This window comes from Anopheles merus, chromosome 3R (genome assembly GCF_017562075.2).
Source record: "Anopheles merus strain MAF chromosome 3R, AmerM5.1, whole genome shotgun sequence".
NCBI classification, from domain to species: domain Eukaryota; kingdom Metazoa; phylum Arthropoda; class Insecta; order Diptera; family Culicidae; genus Anopheles; species Anopheles merus.
Window position 1 is genome coordinate 35,256,351 of NC_054084.1, and position 20,527 is coordinate 35,276,877.

General features: G+C 49.1%; 4 protein-coding genes across 11 annotated transcripts in view; 1 reads left to right on the forward strand and 3 right to left on the reverse strand.

Annotated features, from left to right (window-relative positions):
* The first annotated feature begins 59 nt into the window (after positions 1-59).
* On the forward strand, positions 60-1,311 carry LOC121595654. 2 transcript variants are annotated; one of them, XM_041919788.1, is made up of 4 exons: positions 189-279; positions 516-698; positions 761-1,004; positions 1,073-1,311. In XM_041919788.1, exons 1-4 carry the CDS (start codon positions 269-271, stop codon positions 1,142-1,144), a joined length of 510 nt encoding a protein of 169 aa, XP_041775722.1. In that variant the 5' UTR covers positions 189-268; the 3' UTR covers positions 1,145-1,311. The 2 variants fall into 2 exon arrangements, with proteins under 2 accessions (XP_041775721.1, XP_041775722.1); XM_041919787.1 differs by having other exon boundaries at positions 60-698.
* On the reverse strand, positions 1,167-2,524 carry LOC121595653 (luciferin sulfotransferase-like). The gene is made up of 3 exons (XM_041919786.1): positions 2,123-2,524; positions 1,884-2,063; positions 1,167-1,791 (listed from the first exon to the last, which is right to left on the reverse strand). The coding sequence occupies exons 1-3, from the start codon at positions 2,278-2,280 to the stop codon at positions 1,167-1,169; spliced, it is 963 nt and encodes a 320-aa protein (XP_041775720.1). The 5' UTR covers positions 2,281-2,524.
* Positions 2,525-3,547: 1,023 nt separating this feature from the next.
* On the reverse strand, positions 3,548-4,916 carry LOC121595289 (luciferin sulfotransferase-like). Its single transcript, XM_041919167.1, has 3 exons — positions 4,678-4,916; positions 4,435-4,614; positions 3,548-4,351 (listed from the first exon to the last, which is right to left on the reverse strand). The coding sequence occupies exons 1-3, from the start codon at positions 4,833-4,835 to the stop codon at positions 3,727-3,729; spliced, it is 963 nt and encodes a 320-aa protein (XP_041775101.1). The 5' UTR covers positions 4,836-4,916; the 3' UTR covers positions 3,548-3,726.
* A 484-nt stretch (positions 4,917-5,400) lies between these two features.
* LOC121595288 (nesprin-1) overlaps positions 5,401-20,527 on the reverse strand; it is an 85,480-nt gene continuing 70,353 nt past the window's right edge. For 5 of the 7 annotated variants that reach the window (XM_041919161.1, XM_041919166.1, XM_041919160.1 and 2 more), the window contains 10 exons: positions 19,930-20,037; positions 19,677-19,838; positions 12,685-19,572; positions 12,051-12,611; positions 9,034-11,981; positions 8,649-8,684; positions 7,902-8,534; positions 7,646-7,838; positions 6,670-6,740; positions 5,401-6,250 (listed from right to left, as the gene is read on the reverse strand). In XM_041919161.1, coding sequence (XP_041775095.1) covers positions 6,013-6,250; positions 6,670-6,740; positions 7,646-7,838; positions 7,902-8,534; positions 8,649-8,684; positions 9,034-11,981; positions 12,051-12,611; positions 12,685-19,572; positions 19,677-19,838; positions 19,930-20,037 — 11,838 coding nt within the window. In that variant the 3' untranslated portion in view covers positions 5,401-6,012. Of the gene's footprint in view, positions 6,251-6,669; positions 6,741-7,374; positions 7,839-7,901; positions 8,535-8,648; positions 8,685-9,033; positions 11,982-12,050; positions 12,612-12,684; positions 19,573-19,676; positions 19,839-19,929; positions 20,038-20,527 lie in introns of all 7 variants that reach the window. The other 2 variants (XR_006005150.1, XM_041919162.1) reach the window with 2 other exon arrangements.

Below are 20,527 nucleotides of genomic sequence, written 5' to 3' on the forward strand. Positions count from 1 at the left end.
CCTTTCCCTGGTTACCATCCGTTATATCGGTTGCCAGGTGAAGCGAGGCAGTTGTTTACTTCCGCATCCAAGCAACCTTGCTAGTCCAGCTTCTTCGCTCCACCTGTTGCGTGCTGTATTTGTGATATTTATTCAACCGAAAAAAAAATGGTTCCCAATCGTTGTATTTACTATCTAACAGTCGCCGTACACGTTTTGCTTGTGCTCATTGCCCTTTCGAAGGTAGTGCTGCAGGAAAACCTTCGCTCGCAACTACTGGAGCAGTACGATGGCATGCTGGTTAGTGGTGGTGCAACTGCTACAAAGCAGCTCTGGTTGCTGGGCCTACGTTTGCTGCAGCTTGTCGACGTACAGGCCGTACTGCTGCACGGATCCTCCATCCTACTATCGAACCGGTTCTTTCACGATCCCTACAGCCGTCATCTGAACGGAATGTCCCACCTGTGGAGCGTGCTAACGTGCTGCTGTATGCTCACGAACCTGCTCCTAATGCTGTTGTTCTTTCGTTTCATCAGTATCACCTACAGTACGGTGCAGGATTCGCTGTACGGTGGACTGGAGATGTATCAGTTTGACAGCGTGTGGAGTGATTTTTGGAACAACCTACAAACTCACTCTCAGTGCTGCGGCGTGCAAAACCACACCGACTGGACGGGAATGTTGTGGGAAACGCCGGAAAAGGAAGATCAATTTAGAAGGTAATGAAATGGCGGTGACAAGCTGTGATAGTGTGGTTAATTAATTGCAATTTTCTGCCAAGGCTACTGCTGCCAGACGGTGGCCAGACTCCCGCGCTAGTTCCAATTAGCTGCTGCCGGAAGCAACATCATCACTGTACGGGCGGGGAGCGTATCAATCTCGGCGTAACGGAGCTGTTACGAACCGCCGCCCTACATGGCACGAGCATCATCAATCATACGGGCTGTTTCGCTTCGGTGCAGAATAGTCTGGCAAGCACTGTACGCCTGATCAGTACGCTGGATGTGATACTTTGCTCGATGCAGGTCAGTGGGTTCAAGTGCAAGAGAAGTTCTACCATTGCTGCTTAATATTATTCTTTATTTTCTTTCAGTTTGGTACAATATTTTTGATGAGAATTTTATTCATTGCTAATCGAAACTTTCAATCGAATTCAGCGATCTGAAGCGATCCATGAGCTTCTGTAATCATTCAAACAATTTCCTCTGCTCAGGATTTGGAACCTTTTCCTTGGTCCACTCATCGAGCAGTTGGATCTGCTCGGGTGTCAGTTCCTTTTTCCAGCCTTCTGCTTCACCTTTTCGAATAAATTGCTCCCCTTTCTTCGTTGGATCTCGACTTTTATAGTTGACAGTTGGATTGTCACGCATCGATTTGAAGGAAAGGTGCTGGTACAGCAGTTCCAGCTCCGGCTTGCTGTACGTTTTGCCGAAAAACTCACACACCTTCCTCACGACCGCTGGCAGATAGCGCTTCATCTCTTCGAACGAAAGGTATAGGATGTTATCGCAATCCTGCAGCTCATGGTACTCGATCACATGCGCATGGTACGGTGAGTAAAACTGATGCTCACGGGCAAACGATCGTACAAAGGTATCCATCGAGCCACGGTAATGGATGCCCTGCGAGTGGTAGAAGTATGAAACGGCCACCGACTTTGGGTTGCGTCGGATGTATATTGTTTTCGGTTTAACTTCCCAGTAGCGCTTCGGCAGCATGGACACTGGAAGGTGCGATTTGATGAAGCGAGGACGTGCTGTATTTTTTGCACGCTCAAATGAACTCGTATCAGTGGGATGTATTAGACTAACACTGGAAAACCAAAAAAATAGAAAGATTTGTATTGGAATCTTCTGCAAGAGATACCACATTAGCTATAGAGCATGGTAGAAGATATTATTTACTCCATAAAAGGGAAGCGGATTTGTAAAGATTCTGCTCGCGCTGCTTCAAAGTTAAGATCGTTACAGATCAGCCAAACCATCTCTTGAGTCCAGGTCGTTCCACTCTTCGGATAGGAAAAGACCCACACATCATCTGGGTACACTTCCGCTTCAAGGAGTTCCTGCTCGTATTGTTTAAACCTAAAAACATATTGCTCATTAGTATAGGGATAAAGACTCTCTCAATTGTAGATTCTTACAGAGTTGTGTAGCAGTGAGCCTGTGGCGTCCAGTTGGGAATCTTAATCGGTACATGGCTGTACTGTTTCGCACGCACCATGATGTAGTCATCCTCTCCCGTTTGCTCCTTGTTCTCCACGAACAGTGGATCCGTTATTTCGATGTATTCAAACGACATGCTGCTTCCGAAGCGTCCAAAGCACAACTGCCAACCAACTGCGGCAATCGGGTCTATTCGTATTTATCTACATCCAGCTTTTGTAACATGATTTACTACCGGTACGGGGATATTGCACCGAGAAGGGATTGCCAGTGGTTTTTTTGCTAAGAGCACAAACAAACTGATGTATACGAACTGTAATATATTGAGACAAACCTCTTCCTGTTATCGCATTTCCTCACGTGGCAAGACTGCAGTACTGTCTGACAGGCTGCACAGATGCAGTGCAATCCTTATCGATGAGAGAGAGAGAGAGAGAGGGCAATCGCTGGTGAAATGGTTTGTTATCTTGCTGCTTTCGATGCCCGTCATTATCAGACGAGCTATCTTTTACACATGCACGCACACATCCGTTTGCTCATCTGGCTTTTACAGCGAAACGGTGTAGGTTCATGACCTACAGTAACAAACGGAAGGTTGCTGTGCCGTGATCATTTCTGTTGTATTGCATGATAATTCTTCATATGGATCATTTCAAGCCCGCTCGAACGTTCTTGACCTGCGGCAAGAGTGGTTAGCATAGCATTGGTTTTATTTACTACCACGACTATTGTTTCGGCTTGGCTCCATTGGGAGCTGTTTGGTTTGTACGCAGCAAAACAGTTATCAGTTAACGTGCCTATGCCTATAAAGTGTTCTCGATCTATACGAGTTTTGAACCCAAGACGAGTATGTTGTAACGACAATAACACACACCGCGTCTAGCGCTATCGTCTGACACTTCATTATTCTGGTCTTAATTGCAGACGATCCCATGCCGTATTGCCAACTCAAGGGGGCGTGACATGCATTATCTAACATTGTCTATGATTTAACAGGGATCTTGGTGGAATTGGGTCGTCTGATACCATACAAGTAGCATCACGGGCCCACCAGGCTCTGGCCTTGGCGGAATTCATTTGCTGCACATTGGTAAGATCGACGATCACGTTAAGTCCATCATTACAGGGTTTCCCCCACGATTTATTGGTTGGTTCCCATCAATTTTTGCTGGGTTCTATATATTTTTTTGATGCGTTCCCACGATTTTTTGGCCGTTTCCCAGAATTTTTAGTTCCAATTGTATTGATATCCACTCAGAAAATACCAATAAATTATGGGAACGAACCAAAAATCTATGGGAAACGATCAAAAAATCGTGGGAACGTACCAAAAAATCATGGGAACTGACCAATAAATCGTGGGAAACCCTGTATAGCGACTCGTTACTTATCCATCGATTCTTAAAAACCCAAAATTCTACTTGACATCTTTATAAAACCTTCTTCGGCAATACATTCTAATTGTGTTGGCGATTCTGATTAGAAAAGAAATCAGACCCGGCTTTGTAGGAATTGACAGGATTGCCCTTGCTTTATTTCTCATTTTTATTGCCTATCAGTTTGATCCTCCTTATGCAAGCAGTTATTCAAACAATTTCCTGTGCACAGGATTTGGCACTCTTTCCTTGGTCCACTCGTCAAGCATATGGATCTGCTCGGGTGTCAGTTCCTTCTTCCAGCCGTCCGCTTCACCTTTCCGCATAAACGGTTCCCCTTTGGTTGGGCCTTTTGGATTTTCAAAATTGACAGCTGGATTGTCACGCATCGACTTGAAGGAAAGATGCTGATACAGCAGTTCCAGCTCCGCTTTGCTATAAGACTTCCCAAAAAACTGACAAACCTTCCTCACAACCGCTGGCAGATAGCGCTTCATCTCTTCAAATGAGACATGGAGTATGTTGTCACAATCTCGCAGCTCGTGGTACTCGATCACGTGCGCATGGTACGGTGAGTAAAACTGATGCTCGCGAACAAACGATCGCAGAAAGGTATCCATCGAACCACGGTAATGGATGCCCTGCGAGTGATAAAAGTACGAAACGGCCACCGACTTTGGGTTGCGTCGGATGTGTATGGTTTTGGGTTTAACTTCCCAGTAGCGCTTCGGCAGCATCGACACTGGTAGGTGTGATTTGATGAAGCGAGGACGGGGCATATCTTTCACATCCTTGAACGAGAAGTGTAAAGCAGCAGATTGTAAACCAATTCTGGGAAAGAAAGAAAGATAAAGAAGCATTGTTAGCAAGGGATGCCCTATTATCACACAATACTGTGTAAATGTGTGTCTTACTCCAGAAAAGGGAAGCGAGCGCTAATTTTTTTCGCTCGGGCTGCTTCAAAGTTAAGATCGTTGCAGATGCACCAAACCATCTCCTGGACCCAGGTTGTTCCACTCTTCGGATAGGATATGACCCACACGTCATCTGGATACACTTCCGCTTCGAGCAGCTCCTTCTCGTGATTCTTAAAGCTTGTAAAACACACGTGGACACGTTATGAAAGGTATAATGCCTCTTTGGGCGTGGATTCTTACTCTATGCTAAAGCAGTGAGCCTGGGGCACCCAGTTTGGAATCTTGATCGGCACATGACTGTACCGCTTGGCTCGTACCATGAGGTAGTCGTCCTCTTCACATTTCCCTAAGTTCTGCACGAACAGAGGATCCGTTATTTCGATGTATTCAAACGCCATGCTGTTCCTGTGAAATCTAAACGAAAACTACTAACGGCTTCCGACTACTGCAACCATTTTTATCTAATTTCGGGTGTAACATAAGCTAGTACTGGCCCATAAATTTGGCACTGCGTGTGCTAATCCTGTGTGTCTGTGTATGTACGATGTTGTGATGAACTGTTTCTGTTATCGCAATGTTTAGTCTGCACATACCACACATTTCAAATTGGGTGAAAAGGTTTGTTATCTTGCGGTGTGCGCCACTGTGTAGAGCATTATCAAATCTAGGTTCATGACCTACAAAAAACCTACTTGAAATTCGCTGTGATCTGGAAGCATTGAAGCACGTGCTCTTGACCTACCCCAACAGTGATCAACAGCACATACAGTTTGCTTGTTTATCGTTTATTCTGGTATATTTTGTTCTCAACAGATCTCTGCTAGCCTCAATTAGGACTTTTTCTACTCGCACGGAAGTCTTCTTTTAGGCTCCGATGGTTGACCTTTTTGGGCCCATCGAGTAGATCATCTTTTTCGGAATCTTCTGTTTGTTGAGTAATTCAATCGAAAAATCCAAACCCAATTCGATAACATTTCTAGACAACCTAGAATACTTTTATTATATCACGCTAAATATATAGACCTAAAACAAAAATAAAATTAAACCGTCATAAGAATGCCACTTCAGCGCTGAAAACAAAACAATGCAAAAAATGCTTAAATACATCTAAAAGGTTAGTGAGGGGGTAGATTAGTTGCCAGCAGCTCTTCTGTTTACCAAAGTTATATCGAGCTTAAAGGGTGTACTTAAAAGGTATTAAGAAGAAGAGTATTCCCTTCTCGGTTTGCTACACGCGCGGTTATACTACTGCGTCGTGCTTTTCGTTGGTTTTCGATTCGCCATTCGAACTATAGCTAGCTAATGTAAGTATGTGCAAAAACAAAATGGCAATACAATATTTATGTACGGTGTGTTGTTTCTAAAGGCTGTACAGCATACAGTGTGCCATTCTTTCCATGTTTGAAGAGCTATCCGGGCACTGCTGGGAGCATTTGTTCCCATTTTCTCTCTCTCACACTAAAATTGCCTCATTTTGCGCTTTATAAAAGGAACACAAGGAATGGAGTCAGGGAAGGGATATTGGATTGTGGTGGTGGTGGTGGTGGTTGTTGCGGCCCGCTCGTTCGCAGGTCGCTAGATCGGTGGTGGACCGTTCGGATAGCGTAGCATCGGTTCCAGGCTGCGGGCAAAGTTGTTGGCCAGGGTGCAGGAGTACTCCTCACCGTGGGGCATGAGCGTGACCACACCGAGCAGCAATAACAGCATCGCCTGGATGGGCAACGAGGCACGTATGACACGGCCCAAGAATCGATAGCTTCGCGTGAGTATCGTGGTGTTGATGACATCGTCGTCGCCCTCTGCACTGCCAATGCTGGGAAGAGGAAAGAAGCGGCGTTAGAATGGTGCTGTAACTTGTTATCTTGTGAACATAAAACACTTTTCTGAACATCCTAAACATCCTGAACATTATAACGATCCAAATCATGATAAATCAAGCTACAATTAAAGCAGATTGATCCTCTGTTATCTATTCTTAGGTCTTAAAACTTAATACTAAGGTCCTAATTGAATACTGATAGGTTGCAGATCACATTTTCCTGCTCTACTCATCTTTAACTTAGCTCAACATCTACAGCACAATAGCTTTGGCAAAGGAAAAAAAAAACACATTTAGTAACTATTCAACAAACTACTCAAACAACGTTCTACCAACAACACAGCTGCTCTCAACTCTCTTAACAAAACTTAACAAATAAACAAACAAACAAACAAAAAACGCTAAATAATTACTTTGTACTGGAATCGTGTGCCGACGCTTGTGATGGATGGTTTCGGGATCCGCTACCATCTTGCTGGTGCCTCTATATACGAGTAAAAGGCATTTTGGGTTTTGGGTTCAAACGGTGGCGGAGCAGATAATAAAGGTGTTTAAAGTATACGTAAAAAAGAAAGAAATGAGAAAAAAATCAATATTGATTACAAATTCCAATTGGAGCATGTTAAGAGGAGTCAAATTTGATGAAGTTCACACATAAATCGATTATGTATATGTATGGATTGGAAATGGTGGGGGAATGGTAGTGGGATTGGAAAAGATGGTATGAATTATGGAAAGGTATAATTTTGATAGGAAAAGAGCTACAATAACAGCAGCGAATGGCAAGTCCAATAGGTTCTGAGTAACAGTCAGAGTTGTCCAATTAGACTTTACGAAGGTGTACTATACTTTTGGCTCTAATTCTCACATATCCTTCAATACACTTGAATGGTGCCTCTTGCATGGCTTGCTTATGGGTAGTGGCAGATGACAGGAGCTCAACAGGCACAAAGAAGACACAGATGATGGCTAACAACGTACTCCGAAAGTAGTGGTGTTTGGAGGAGCTTGATGATAGAAGGACGCTGATATACACGCGTGATTTTGTGGGGCAGTTCGAAGGTGGCGTGACGTGACGTGGCGGTTTTAGGCGTGCGAAAACTCTCTCAACTACTTACAGACAAACAGACTGTGTGCAACAAACAAAACTGAGACCGCCGCCGCAGTAAGTCCGCGACTGGTGGTAACGATGTCGACGACGACGACAACGACGTAGACAACAGCAAAAGCTTCGTTGGCGGTGTGCGATGAATAGTTGGTGATGGTATAATAAGAGGTTGGATAGGTTTTTGGTGGTGGTTTTGGTGGTATTGGTGGTGGTGGTGGTGGTGGTGGCAAGATATATTCTCAAAGAATGACACATCTAGATGCGTCCTCGCTTGCACCTACCTCCTGCTGTTCGGATGCCTGTCGGCGTCGTGCCTGCTGCCGATCGACGGTCGCCAGCGAGGCGTTCGAGGAGGAGGAAGGAATTTCGGCCAGGCTGGTGCTGCTGTCATAGCCCAACGCGGCACCTATCTTGATGATGTACATCTCCACCAGGCGGCGGATCGAGTGGAAGCGCAGCCGAAGATCAGTCAGCCTAAAAGTAAGAGAATTATTCGCAATCAGTATTCTGAGATTCGATAGCTCCATCACAACTTACTTTGCATACACTTCATCGAACTTTTCCGACTTGTTCGCATCGACGTACTTTGTCAGCTGGGAGGTCGTCTCCTGCAGACTCACGACCCGCGGCTCGCAACGCATCAGATCCGCCCGCAGCTCCCGGAACATGCGGTACTTCTTCTCCACCAACCGTTGATCGCTGGTCAGATCGATCGGTTCGGAGCTCTTGATCTTGTTCTCCGTCTGCTCCAACCATCCGCTCAGCTCCGCTATCGTCCGATGGAACTCGCGGTTCTCCATCAGCGCACTGTTCAGTGCCGACTGCCAGCGGGACGCCCCGGTACAGACGGCATCCCAGCGGCGGTTGTTCTTCTGCAGCCGCTCGCGCAACTTGGCCGCCCGATCGGTATCGCGCGTGTGCGTCGCCAGATGTTCGCCGACAATGTTGAGCGACTTGATGATGCTCTTGTGGCTGTCGAGATCGAGCAGGAACTCGCGATGGTCCTGTATCGTGTCCTCCAGCGCATCGATGTCGGATGGTGGGCTGGAGAGTTGATTGCGCTGCGTCGATTCCGCCATAGCGAGCCACTGCTCGAGGCGCCATAGATCGTTATCGATCTGCTGCCAGTTGCGGTTCGTACACAGCGGACACGTTAGGTAGTCCGCATTGCTAAAGGGAAAGAGAGGGAGGAAGCATTAATACACACCGTCGCAATAGCTGGTGATACGTGGAGAGTATTGAAGGAGTTAGGAGGAATAGAAACAGGTATAGTGTAGCACTTACTGTACGCAGTTAAAATTGTAAGCATTAGGAATGATCCTGCACGATGCGGCGAACAGACAGACAGACAGATAGATAGAGAGAGCGAGAGTTACAGAGCGTTTAATGAAGAAGAACAGGTGTCAGCAGAAGTGATACAGAGTGTGTATGTGGATAGCGATTGTTTCGGCGAATGGAGTCAGTGGCCCATCATCAGGTGACAAGGGAACCGTGTTCGAGTCGGAAACAGTGGATAGAAAGAGAAATAGAAATGTGTGAATGATTAAAAGCTGCAATAATTTTGGAAATGTATGGCATTTGGTTAATGGCGAGTAGCGTGTAACACACTCAAACACTCAAAGCCAATCTGGATGAGGCGCACGTGTACGCAGGTGCATGATTGCCGTACCTTGATTCTTCCAGCTGCTCTTGCTTCTCCTTCCACACGGTCAACAAACGATGATATCGTTCCGTTTCTTCTTTCACACGCACACTGAAAGCTTCCTCCACTGTGGCGTGACATTCTGCAAGCAGCAGTGTGCTCAAATGCTTGATCAGCTCGATCGAGGACTCGCAGGCAGCGGACGCTTTGGAAACGTTCTGCGTCGACGACATGAAGTTGTTCGCATTGATTGCTTCGATCGCTTCCTCCAGCTTGCGCAGGTTGGTGTCAGCTTCGGTCAGTGCCGTCTCCAGTTGATAGCGGTAGGCATCCTTCGCTGTAATGGACTCACTGCGCTCGAGCCGCAGTGTATTTACCTGGACGGCCACTTCCTTTTCGTGGCGTACTTCGAACGCTTCCGTTGCTCGGGTTAGCAGTGCATCGAGGCGCGTCTTGACGCTATTGCCCAGCTCGTGATATTCAGCCATCTTCTGTCGAATGTCTTCCGTCATGGTGTTATTGTTGGCGTGTCGTTCGATTAGGCCCGCACCGAGCGTGTCCTCCTTTTCGAACAGGTTCACCACGAACAGCAGCTCACTGTGAAGCTCTCGTAAGCGATCAATGCGTGCTTCCGCAGACACCGGACCATCTGCTGTCTGTTCCGGGGGAATGTGTTCGATCTGCGTCACCTGCACGTCGATCTGTGTCAGCGCGAGAATGATACGCTCGTACTCCATCACGAACGTACCGTACTCCGATCGGTAGCGTTCTACCTCGGTACGCAGACTGGTTAGGCTCACGTGTAGTCGTTCCCAGAGTAGCAGCATTTGCTGGGCTGGGGCTGTGAGGAAGCGCAAACCATCGGCCGTGATGCGATCGTGGTGCGCCACCGATATGTACAGCCGGCGCATGATGCATTGGATCGGTTCCTGTGCAACGACATCATTCATTCGAAGCGCGATACTTTCCAGCTCATCGGCCAGCTGATCGCCATCGAGGGAAGAGGCCGATTGCTCTAGGCGTCGAACGTACGCGTGCTGTTCGTGCACCCATTGCTGGTGCGATTCCACAATCTTCTGCAACTCCAGCAGCATGTTCCACAGGGCCAGTAGATCCTGCTTTCGACGGCCTGACTCCATGCACACGTTCTTCCACCGCCAGTCCAGATCCTTTGCATCATTCTGAATGCTTCGACGGTTAATATGCACATTCCACGACTGCACATCAATGAACAACATCTCGCACAGATTCAATACTTCCGCCACATTACCACTGTTGCCCTCGATTGATCGCTGTAGCTTTTCGTAATCGTCCAGCAATCGGTCCAGATTGGTTTTCTCCAAACTGTCCACCGCAAACGGCATCCGAAGCTCGCGCTCGATCGTTTCCATCCACGCTCGCAGCTCGGCAATGCGCAATTCCAGCGAACGCATCGTTACCTCAATTTCCGATATCTTCTGAGCGCGACTGTCGCACAGTCGCCACAGATAGTCCCACTGTGCGTGAAGCTTCTCGAGATGGTTCATAATTTCGGTGTGCTCTTCCGCCGTTGAACAGTGCGCCAGCAGATCCTTGCCCATGGAGGTAAGCCAATCCTTTTCGCATTCCTTCAACGCTAACTCCTGACGCATCGATTCCTCCATACTGCGAATGAACACTTGATCGTCGGTACAGGACTCGTACTTGTTCGTATCGTTCAGCTTGTTCTCAAACAGTCGCATCCATTCTGTCAGCGAGTAATAGTGCTCGAGGAAGAGTTTTCTATTGCGTGACGCCTCCTCGCTACGCTTCACCTGCAGTACGATACGCTGCTCCAGCTTGCTGAAGATCTGCCACAACGTCCAAACGCGTTTGTGCAGGCGCTGCACATCGAACATGCTGATACATGCCTTGAGCTCTTCCTGCACTTGGCCAACCTGTTCCAGATTCGCCCGTACCGTGTTCAATCGGACGTGATGATTCTTGACGAGGTTCAGTCGTGCCTGCACACCACTCAACCGATGCTCCATGCCCGAACCGGCCGTACTACGTTGATCCGCTTCCAGCTCATCCAGACACTCTTGCAGTTCGCGCAAACTCGTCTCCACCTCGTACGATTGCTTCCCGAACCGACCGTGCAGCTCTTCGATGCCGAACAAGAAGTTCTTCCACGTTTCCACATTGTCCTGCAGCTTGGAAATCTTTTCCGCAATCTTACCCTGTTCGCTTCGCATTCCCACCAGCGTACATTCGTCCTTCGTGTACAGTGTCAGCTGCGACAGCTCCTGATTCATTGCGCTCAGATCACCATCCAGCCGGGGGAACTGTTCCAGCAAACCGTTAACCTTGCCGATCAGCTTCGGCAGTTCCTGCAGATTGATGTACTCCAGCTGGAGCGTGAACTTTTCCCGTTCGATGTTAGCGAGTGCCTCATACAGATCGTCACCAAGCGAACGGAACTTTTCCCAGTGCCACAGTCGATTGTCTGTTTCGGTGATTCGTTCCGAGAAACGATCGATCCGATCGGCATGCAGTTCGCTCAGCTCGTTGAACCGCTCCACCAACCGGACGTCGATCTTGCTCTTCTGTAGCAGCACTTTGCGGAGGCTTATCAGTAGCATTCTAATGAGCCGACATTGTTCGCGGTGTGCCTTCAGCTGACCGTAATCGCTCGGGATAGGTTCAGACAGGAACGTCAGCACAAACTGAAGATACTCTTGCCAGAATTCTAACAAGCGCTCATCATCCTCCGTTTGAGTGACGAGCTGCTGCACCAACTCCTGGTACTGCTGGAACGAATCCTGTAGCAGATTTTGCGAAATTGAGTGCAGATTCTGCAGATTGCCATTATCATCCGCTGGTTCGCGTTCGCGCTGAATGTCCTTAAGACGGGCGATTGTTCCGCACAGACTCAACATGTACGAGCGTAGATCAACGATCTTATTGTACAGATTCTCGTCGGCAGTACGCTGAGAGTGTGCCGATTGCTGGAGGCTCTGCAAAAACAAAACAGAAACGTCAGTAAAGAACATCTCTCAGGCATTGGGCATCAAACTCCAACTTACCTGCTGAATGTGGTTCAACAAACCACGGGACGATTGCACGGTATTAGCCTTCTCCGTTCGTGCAACTTCCCGCTCATGTACCTTGCTTCGTTGCTCCACCACATTCCGCTCGATATCTTCCAGCTTCTTACTACACTCGTCGATCTCCGTCAGCAGCGTATCGCCAATGTTGAACCCAACCTGCTCGTTGATGTCACCGATCAGTTTACGCAGCTTCTCAACCTCTTGGCGCTGATCGAGCAGTGCCTGCTGGTACACTTCCACCTGTGGGAGATCTTCCAGCCGGTGCAAATCATCGTAATCCGTGTACTCATGGTTGACCCAATCTTTCACCGCTTCACAGACGTCGTGATAGTGTTGCCACAGTTTCACTGCCTTCTCGTACCGGTCGCACAGATCGCGCAAGTTCTCGCGCGTACTTTCCCACACGACGCTAATCTGCTGCACGGTTTCCTGGATCTCGGCCGACACACTCTCGTCGGACGTTTCCACCAGCGGCTGGGCGATCGTGTGCAAATCCTCAATCATGCCCTTTCTGCTTTCAATATCCGTCAGAAGTGTCTAAAAATGGGAATGAATGGAATGTCTTCTTACATCTTTAAAACCTTAAAAACGATTTCAATGATCCACTTACATCTAACCGTTCCGTAGCCTTTAGCAGTCGGTTGTAGTCAGCACTTTCCTGGAGCTGCAACAGCTCCATCATGAACTCCGTCTCCTGCACATGCTCCTGTATCATGTCGAGCTGCTTGTGGAACTTGTTCCACAGTGCCAAGCGGTTGCGTAGCAGCGTCATCACCTCTTCCGAGCGGCGCTCCAGATCATTGTGCACATTTTGTAGCGTCGACAGATCACGCTCGGTTTGTAGTGGCGACACGGACACCTTCAGGTTCATCGGCAGCGTGTGAAGCATCTGGCGCAAGCGCATCAACTCGTTCCAACAAGGTCCGAGTGCTTCTTGGCTTGTTTTGCAGTCCGTCAGAGCCTTCTCAATGGCCGATCGTTTACCATTAACGCTACCACTGCACTCATCCAGCACACGAGCAATATCTGCTAAGCGCTGCTCCTGAGCTGCAATGCCCTGCTCAATGTCTTCCAACCGGCCGTAGAACGTTTCCGCTGCTTGCAGCTCATCCGTTATCTGGTGCAGCAGGAAGCGTGATCGCGTGAAGATCGCATTTACCTCCTCCGTGTCACAGTCGAGGGCGAGGGCGAACTGACTGACCAGCTGGGTATCGATCAGCTGGATGCGCGTTTTGAGCGTCTGTATCCGCTCGATGTAGAGGTACAGATCATCGTGGCTCTTCAGCACCGACTTGGTACTATCGAACTCGCGTGCAATCTCCTGCAGCTCCTGCTCGATGAATGCCAGCTTGTCGCTTGGTGGCGTACCTTCCGTTTTCATCGAGTCCGTAATGTCGCGCTGGATGTTGTCGATGCGGCTCGAGACGGCGTACCAGTTGTCGAGGAGCTGACCGTGCAGCTGTCGCTGTAACTGTTCATCTGTCACAGGGATCGTATCCAGCGCACGATCGAATGTTTCGCAAGCGCTCTTGTACACCTTGTTGTTGAGCACCTCGTACTGGGCCTTAATTTCCCAGAACGTTCGCATATGATCGACCGACGTTTCGGACAGGTTCTTTTCGATCGTGATGTACGCTAGTCTGCCCTCGTTCTGATGGACCCAGTCACCCAGACGGTCGGCGTGCACATTGTACTGATTCCAATGCGTCTTGAACTTGGTCAGCAGGCGTAGGTAGAGCGAAACCTCTTCCTTTAGCTGCATCGCTACTACCAGCGCATCGTTGCTTTCCTTCTCAACGATCGGGGCGGAGATCAGTTCTTGCATGCGGCGTGCCGTCTCATTGTACGATCGCAATTTCGTCAAGTGATTGCCAATATCCTGGTCGAGCGACTCGTACATTGTAATGTACCGTTCGTAGTCCTGCGACGAGACATTACTCAAGTCGGGCACACGCTGCTGAGCCACCTGAAGCCACTGCTGTTCCGCGACCATGTCCTTCTCGAGCACGGTCCAGCGCGATGCGGCCAGTGCAAGCTTACCAGCTCGATCAACAGCCCGCTCCAGGATCACCTTCGTACGATTGTACAGCGAAGAGTGCAGCTCGGCATACTTCTGACGCGTCAGTGGATCGAGGTTCGTTTCCAGCGACTCCAGTATCGCCTTGCAGTGGTTCAGATTCACGAAGAACTTACGATAGCGTTGCATTTCCTCCTGCAGCTCCTCGAGCGAGTTCGTTACGATCTCGTTCTCGATAAACACTTCCGCGGTGGCGGTGATCTCCTGGAACTCGAGCAGCGTCTGCTCGTACTCTTCGGCAAGGCTGCCGAGTTGGATCAGCTTGTTGCTTTCCAGCACCAGCCCATTCTCCAACCTGCGCAGCTGATGGCCGATTTGCTCCATCTCACCCGGCAGCTTGCCATCGTCCTCCGATTTCAGCTCCCGACTGTTGTACTCGTTTGTGCACGCCGTTAAGGAGTTTTGTGCGACGCGACAGTTCATTTCAATTTCCCGAATCATGCATAGCTTTGTCGCGATGAACATGGTATCGTTCGCTACGAGGTCACCGAAGGTGCTTTCAATTCCAGCGACGGTATTGCTTAGAGCACGCACCTTACCGCTGATTGTACGCAGCTCGGTAGCATTTGCATCCAACTTCTGCTCTCCATCGGCTACAGTTTGCTCTAGTGCTTTTACCTGGCGCAGAAGATGGTTTAGGCACTCGTCCACCTCCTTGTTGGGGCCGGTCTTAGAGCGCTGCACGTACGTAATTATCTTCACGATGTGCTCTTCGATGCGAATGAGTCGAATTTTGTACACCCTGTGCAGCTTCGCACGTTCCACCGACGATGGGCCGTCGGAGACGCTTGCCTGCGCAACACCTGTATCGAGATCTTCCAGCGACTTGACAACATTTTCCACGACATTGAAAAGGAGGTGCTGCTGTGCAGCTGGATCGTTTTCATTCTCCTGTAACAGCTGCAGCACGTGCTGTAGGTCGTCATTCGCGGCGCCCGTGTCGTCCTCTTCCGTAGGTAAGCTTGTGGAGCAGATGATGGGATAATCGTTACCTCGCTGGTCATCACTCTCCGCGGATGATACCGACGGGAATTTGATGCTCATCATCATTCGATTAATGTCCTGCCACGGGATGACGCGATTCTCAGCGTAGTTTTGCTGCGACTTGATGATCGAGAAGCAATCGGACAGGCTCAGCTGCAGATTTTGACTTTGCAGCGTGTCCAGCGATTCGTTGATGGGACAGCTGACCGTCGTAGATGGTTTCGCGGAACCAGCCATTGTGCTCTGCTCAACCGTACCGAAGCTAGGATCAATGTCAACCTGTATGTTCAAACCGATATCTCCCTGCCCATCGACACTCTTGCCTTCCGTGATGATTGTTTTCGTCACCGTTACTGATTCACTTCCAGCGGCACCAACCAACGGTACACCGGCAGCGCTCATGCTTGGTACAACCATCTGCGTACTAACTTCCACCTCGATCGGGATCGATTTGTCCTTGGATTTCTTCGATGTTTTCTTCTTGTCACGCTTGTTCTTGCTTTCTTTTTCATCGTGCGTTGGCTCTACGACCTCCTCTCCAGCTGGCGCTGACTCTTGCTGCTTCGTCTGTGTGCTAATGGTGACAGTTTCGGTAATTTCCGTCACCGTCACTGGAGTGGTTTGAGCGTCCGATTCCATCGTAGGCACTTGCACGGTTTGCATATCAACGCTTTCCAAGATCGGTGCCGAGGGTTGTGCGACTGTTTGAATTAGAATTTCATCCTGTATTTCGTACTTCGGAGAGACGGTGGAAGGCTCTGCAACCGTCACATCGTGCATCGGGCTTGTCTGCATGGCAGTTTCCGTGGTAGATACAGGTTGTAAAACAGAAGATTGCACCTCAGCTGGAGATTCCGCCAACGGAGAGTTGGCACGGTCTTCAACACTCACCATCTCCGTTTCCACATTCGCATCCTGCACCTCCGGGAAGCTTGTTTGTGCACTTTCGTCCGCCGTCTGAACATCTGAGCTCTCTTTTGGTGCTTCAGCATCTTCAGCAAAATGTACCGGGCTGGTTTGCATCGATGATGGTTTGTAGAGCGTCGCTGGATCGATCACTTCCTTCACGATCTGTCCCAAAATAGGACCAACGATTTCTTCCGCATTCTCCGCCTGCTGTTGAGTTTCCTTCGTTTCGATTGGAACGGTTTGATTGGCCATATCCACTGTATCGATCTCACGTGCAGCAGCGGGCGAATCCTCCACTGCGTCCGTTTGAGCTTCTTGTTGAATTAGCTCCACCGGTTGAGCGGTTTGTGTTTCAATCTCGGCCGCTTCTACAGCTGTGGTTTGGATTTCCTTCGTCTCCTGCTCGGTACCCTCCTGCTCGATCGTAAGCGGAGAGGTTTGCTGTGAGGTACGCTGAATCACTGGTTCTGGTGATGTCTGCATCGAACGTTGCTCCCAATCGATCGGTACCATCAACCGCTCGGAAGTGATCTTCTCGATTTCGACATCGACCGAATCGCTCCGTCCTGAGGCAAACTCTATCGGAGTAGTTTGCTGCTGCACATCCTCAGTATAGATCGCCTCAATCACCTCGGTTGGGACGACAATCTTCTCCTGAATCGTTATCGGCACCTCGATCATCTCCGGCTCGACTGCCTCTTCCAGCACGTTCACGGTGCTAACCTGTGGTTGATCTTCCTCCGTAAAGCTTTGGTACGAATCGAATCGCTGCTCGGATTCCTGGGCCACCGACAAACGTCCATCGGCAGGTGCAGAAGGTTTCGGCTCCGGACCCGATTGATCGGTATTGCTAGCCTTTTCGTTTTCATTCTTGCCCTTCTTCTTTCTCTTGCGCTTCTTCTTGCCCTTATCGTCGTCATCGGGTTCACCTTCAGCGGTAGCCGTTTTATCTGCCTCATATCCCGGATCAACTTCAACAGCCTTTAGACCGGAAATCTCTTCAAACTCCAGCGACTCTGGTGCGGCCGTCTGTTTGCCTTCCTCCACAGGAGCTTCCCCAGTCGATGGTTTAATCTCGATCAAGCTCACACTGATCTTCTTCGTTTCGGTCGGATCAACGGTCATCGAAACTCGCAACGAAGAGCTTTGCGTTTCACCGATCGATGCAACCTGTACCTGTAGGTTCGTCTCATCATCGGCCAGCTCCGGTGGCGCTGGTTGTTCTTGCTTCACCAGTCCCGTCTCAGCAGATGGTTCACTCGTTATCTCCTCAATTGCTGGTCGTTCGGGCGCATCCTCGCTTCCACCCTCGACCATAACATGCTCTACAATCGTGGTCACATGCGTCACCTTTTCAATCAGTACCGTTTCGTCTTGATCATCGCCTGCAGTAGCTTCGAGCTGTTCAGCCTCCACCGGAATTTCGATCACTTCTTCCGTTGTTGTCGTCTTGGTTATCACTACCGTTTCTACTATTGTAGTGCAGCTATCACTGTCCTCGATTGTATCGGTGGTACGCGTGATCGTTGTTTCCACCACTGGTTCGGAACTCATCGTAGTGGTCTCAATCATTTCCAGCGTTGGCTCGTCTGTCAAGGTAGAAGCTTCAACAACTACCGTTTCAATGGGTTCCAATTGCTTGCTTTCATCCTCAATCTTCACAACGATCGTTTCTACGGGAACTTCTGCAACTTGTGTTGGTACAGGAAGATCTTCCTTTACTTGAACCGTTTGTTCCAAAACTTCACCAGTAGTATCAGCCGGCTCAGGCACACTCGACACGCTAATCACTCCTTCCATCACAATAGGCACCTCAATTTCCTGATCTCGATCTACCGTCACGTGTTCTAGCGTTGCTTCCTCCATCACTATTGGAACTACTGTTTCTTCCTCCTTCACTTCCTGAGGTTTCATGACATTCGGCTCTATCTCGATGTAATCAGAACCACGTTCGGGGCTGGTTGGCCATACTTGTTGTGCCTCTTCACTCTCTTGCCGTTGTACAGGCACTTCAACCGTTTCCTCCGTTCGCACATGTACCGGTGAGACCGGTATCGATCTATCCGGAACGTTATCTACACATACATACTGCGACGGTGGCCAGATGTCTTCGAGCGACTCTACTGGCCTTTCGACCGGTACGCTTAATTCCCCGCCGGCTGTAAGTGGTTCGGTAAGGCTTAAGGAATCGATTGCAACAGTGGCATCGGTAGGAGCGGTAGCAGCAACAACTGCAGCAGCAGCAGCATCAACGCCTAATAGTGTACTACTGCTAGTTTGTGACTCAACGATAGAAGCAATCAACTCTACTTGTGCGATTTTTTGAGCATGTGAATCGAATACCTGTGACGGTTCGTCCGGCTGCTGTTGCTCGACAGCCTGCTCAGCCGTTATCAGTTTCTGCTCCAGCTGTTCCAGCACCTCCTCAACAACGGTTTGCGCCGTTTCCAGCACGGGTGCGTCGCTGGCGGCAGGTGGTGAGCTAGCTTCTATCACTGGGTCTTCCTGCTGCTTCTGCTCGGTGCTCTGCTCTTCCAGCACAACGTCAACACCTTCAACGTCGACGACCACCGTACTTTCCTCAGCGGTTATTGCCGGTGCATCAGACTGCTCTGGTGCCAACTCGACTGAGGTTACAATCGAAGCCTTTCCTGTGATTGTTGACTCAATGGATTGGGCTGGCTGTACCACCTTGCGCAGAGTGATCTTCTTGGAGCCGTCCCGGTTTACCACAATCTCCGTCGTTGTCTCGTCTGGTTCGACAAACGTCGTCTCGAATTGGGTCGGAATGTTTTTCACCAGCAACTCCGAAGATCGTTCACTCTCTCTACCTTCGGCGGGTTGTGTGTACTTCGCTTCCACAACCACAGACTCTTCCAACGGCTGGTCAGCGATACCGTGCGCTCGTGGTACATTGGAGATCTGCACAGTTTCCCGCCCGTTGACAACGGACTGTATGATCAGGATGTTATCGGTCGAGTGTTCCGGTGCGGGTTGTGTTTGCACAGATGATTCCTGAGTGGACACAGCAACCGTCGAAGGAACTTGCACTTCACTGCGCACTATATCAAGCGAAACGGGCACCGGTTCCATCGAAGCCAGTGGGCTCGTTTGACTTTCAATGTCTACGGTTTGCGGTTGTACCGTCTGCTCCACCGTAGTGGCAGGTTGCAAATGATCGGCAAGCCGCTGAATGTTATTTTCCAGTATTAAAGCCTTTTCGCGCAAGATACGTATCAGTAGGGTCAAATTTTCTCGCAACGTCACCGTCCGATCGCTCACGTCCTTGTACACCAGGTACGATTCCGTCTTGTCCAGCACATCGCGCAAGTACTGTTCCTTGGCGCGCAAATCGTTCAGCACAGCACTTTCTTGCTCTTTGCGTCGTCGCATTTCCTCCTCCGTGCTGCACTCGGTCACTTCCATCAGCTGTATGCTGGTCCCCGAAAGCCATCGTTCGATCTCCTCCAACAGCTCGAGATAGTCCCGAATTTCCACCTTCCGCTGTTCGCGTTGCTTCAGTGTTTGCTGTAAAAAAGGGAGTAAAGCATAAAAAAGCATAAGAGCGATGTTATTCAACCACTTGCTCATTGCGGCTTTGCCGCGAGGGGACTACTATTTTGGGAACGAACCTGAATCTTTTCAAGGCCATTTTCCGCTCGCTGCCGTAATAGGTCGATTCGTTCGTCGATCTGTTCGACCGCTGCCCGGACGTGGCTGTCCGCGTTAACCGGTAGCGATCTCGCAATCGCATAGTTTTGCCGCTTATACTCGGCTAGGTTCGTTATAAGGATCTGAAAAGGTATAAATTATAACACCATTACATCATGTGCCTTTTTTATTGCAGTGATGAAATCACGCGAAATGCGTCACGTCACCCCATACCTGCAGACCCTTGATGAGATCGTTCACGTTGTCGTACGGCAGATTGTTCATCTCTAGTTCCGCACTGATCAGCGAGTCCAGAATACTTTCCACACTTTGCGCTAGTGCCTGTGGGGCGAAAACACACGAACGAAAACGGGTTAGCATTCGGGTGGCTCAGTTCGCGCACACTCGGCGTAAAAGTTGTTTTTTTTTTTTGTAACAAAAAGAACTAAAGAACAAACCCAAAAAAATAAACGTTACAAAACGTCACTAAAAAGGCAAACATTGCTTTTGAGGGTTTTTTTTTGCTTCATTGCGAAATAGAGATAGGGCGCGTATGTCTCGTTTTGCTTGTTTCTTCTGGCTTCAGCTTCCCTAAGGCACACCGAAAAAAAAAAACTGCGCCGCACATCTGAAATTCGGCCTGCCGTGCGCCAGAAATAAACGACTGAAGGTCGTTCCAAAAATAGTATAAACCAAATATCATAACACAACACAAAAACATTCAAAACACTGCATTAGAGAGACAGAGTTGGTAACATAAATGGACGAAACCTTTTGAGGTTTTCGTACCGTTTTCACGCATGCACCAAATGATTTAAACCGGCCGTTGCTT

Excerpts from the sequence above, each read along its gene's own strand:
- LOC121595654 (XM_041919787.1), top strand. The coding sequence starts at position 148 with ATGGTTCCCAATCGTTGTATTTACTATCTAACAGTCGCCGTACACGTT. Across the intron at positions 699-760 it reads AAGGAAGATCAATTTAGAAG|GCTACTGCTGCCAGACGGTG; the intron begins GTAATGAAATGG and ends TTTTCTGCCAAG. Across the intron at positions 1,005-1,072 it reads TGATACTTTGCTCGATGCAG|TTTGGTACAATATTTTTGAT; the intron begins GTCAGTGGGTTC and ends ATTTTCTTTCAG.
- LOC121595653 (XM_041919786.1), bottom strand. The coding sequence starts at position 2,280 with ATGTCGTTTGAATACATCGAAATAACGGATCCACTGTTCGTGGAGAAC. Across the intron at positions 2,064-2,122 it reads GCTCACTGCTACACAACTCT|GTTTAAACAATACGAGCAGG; the intron begins GTAAGAATCTAC and ends ATATGTTTTTAG. Across the intron at positions 1,792-1,883 it reads ATCCGCTTCCCTTTTATGGA|TGTTAGTCTAATACATCCCA; the intron begins GTAAATAATATC and ends TTGGTTTTCCAG.
- LOC121595289 (XM_041919167.1), bottom strand. The coding sequence starts at position 4,835 with ATGGCGTTTGAATACATCGAAATAACGGATCCTCTGTTCGTGCAGAAC. Across the intron at positions 4,615-4,677 it reads GCTCACTGCTTTAGCATAGA|CTTTAAGAATCACGAGAAGG; the intron begins GTAAGAATCCAC and ends GTGTTTTACAAG. Across the intron at positions 4,352-4,434 it reads GCTCGCTTCCCTTTTCTGGA|AATTGGTTTACAATCTGCTG; the intron begins GTAAGACACACA and ends TTTCTTTCCCAG.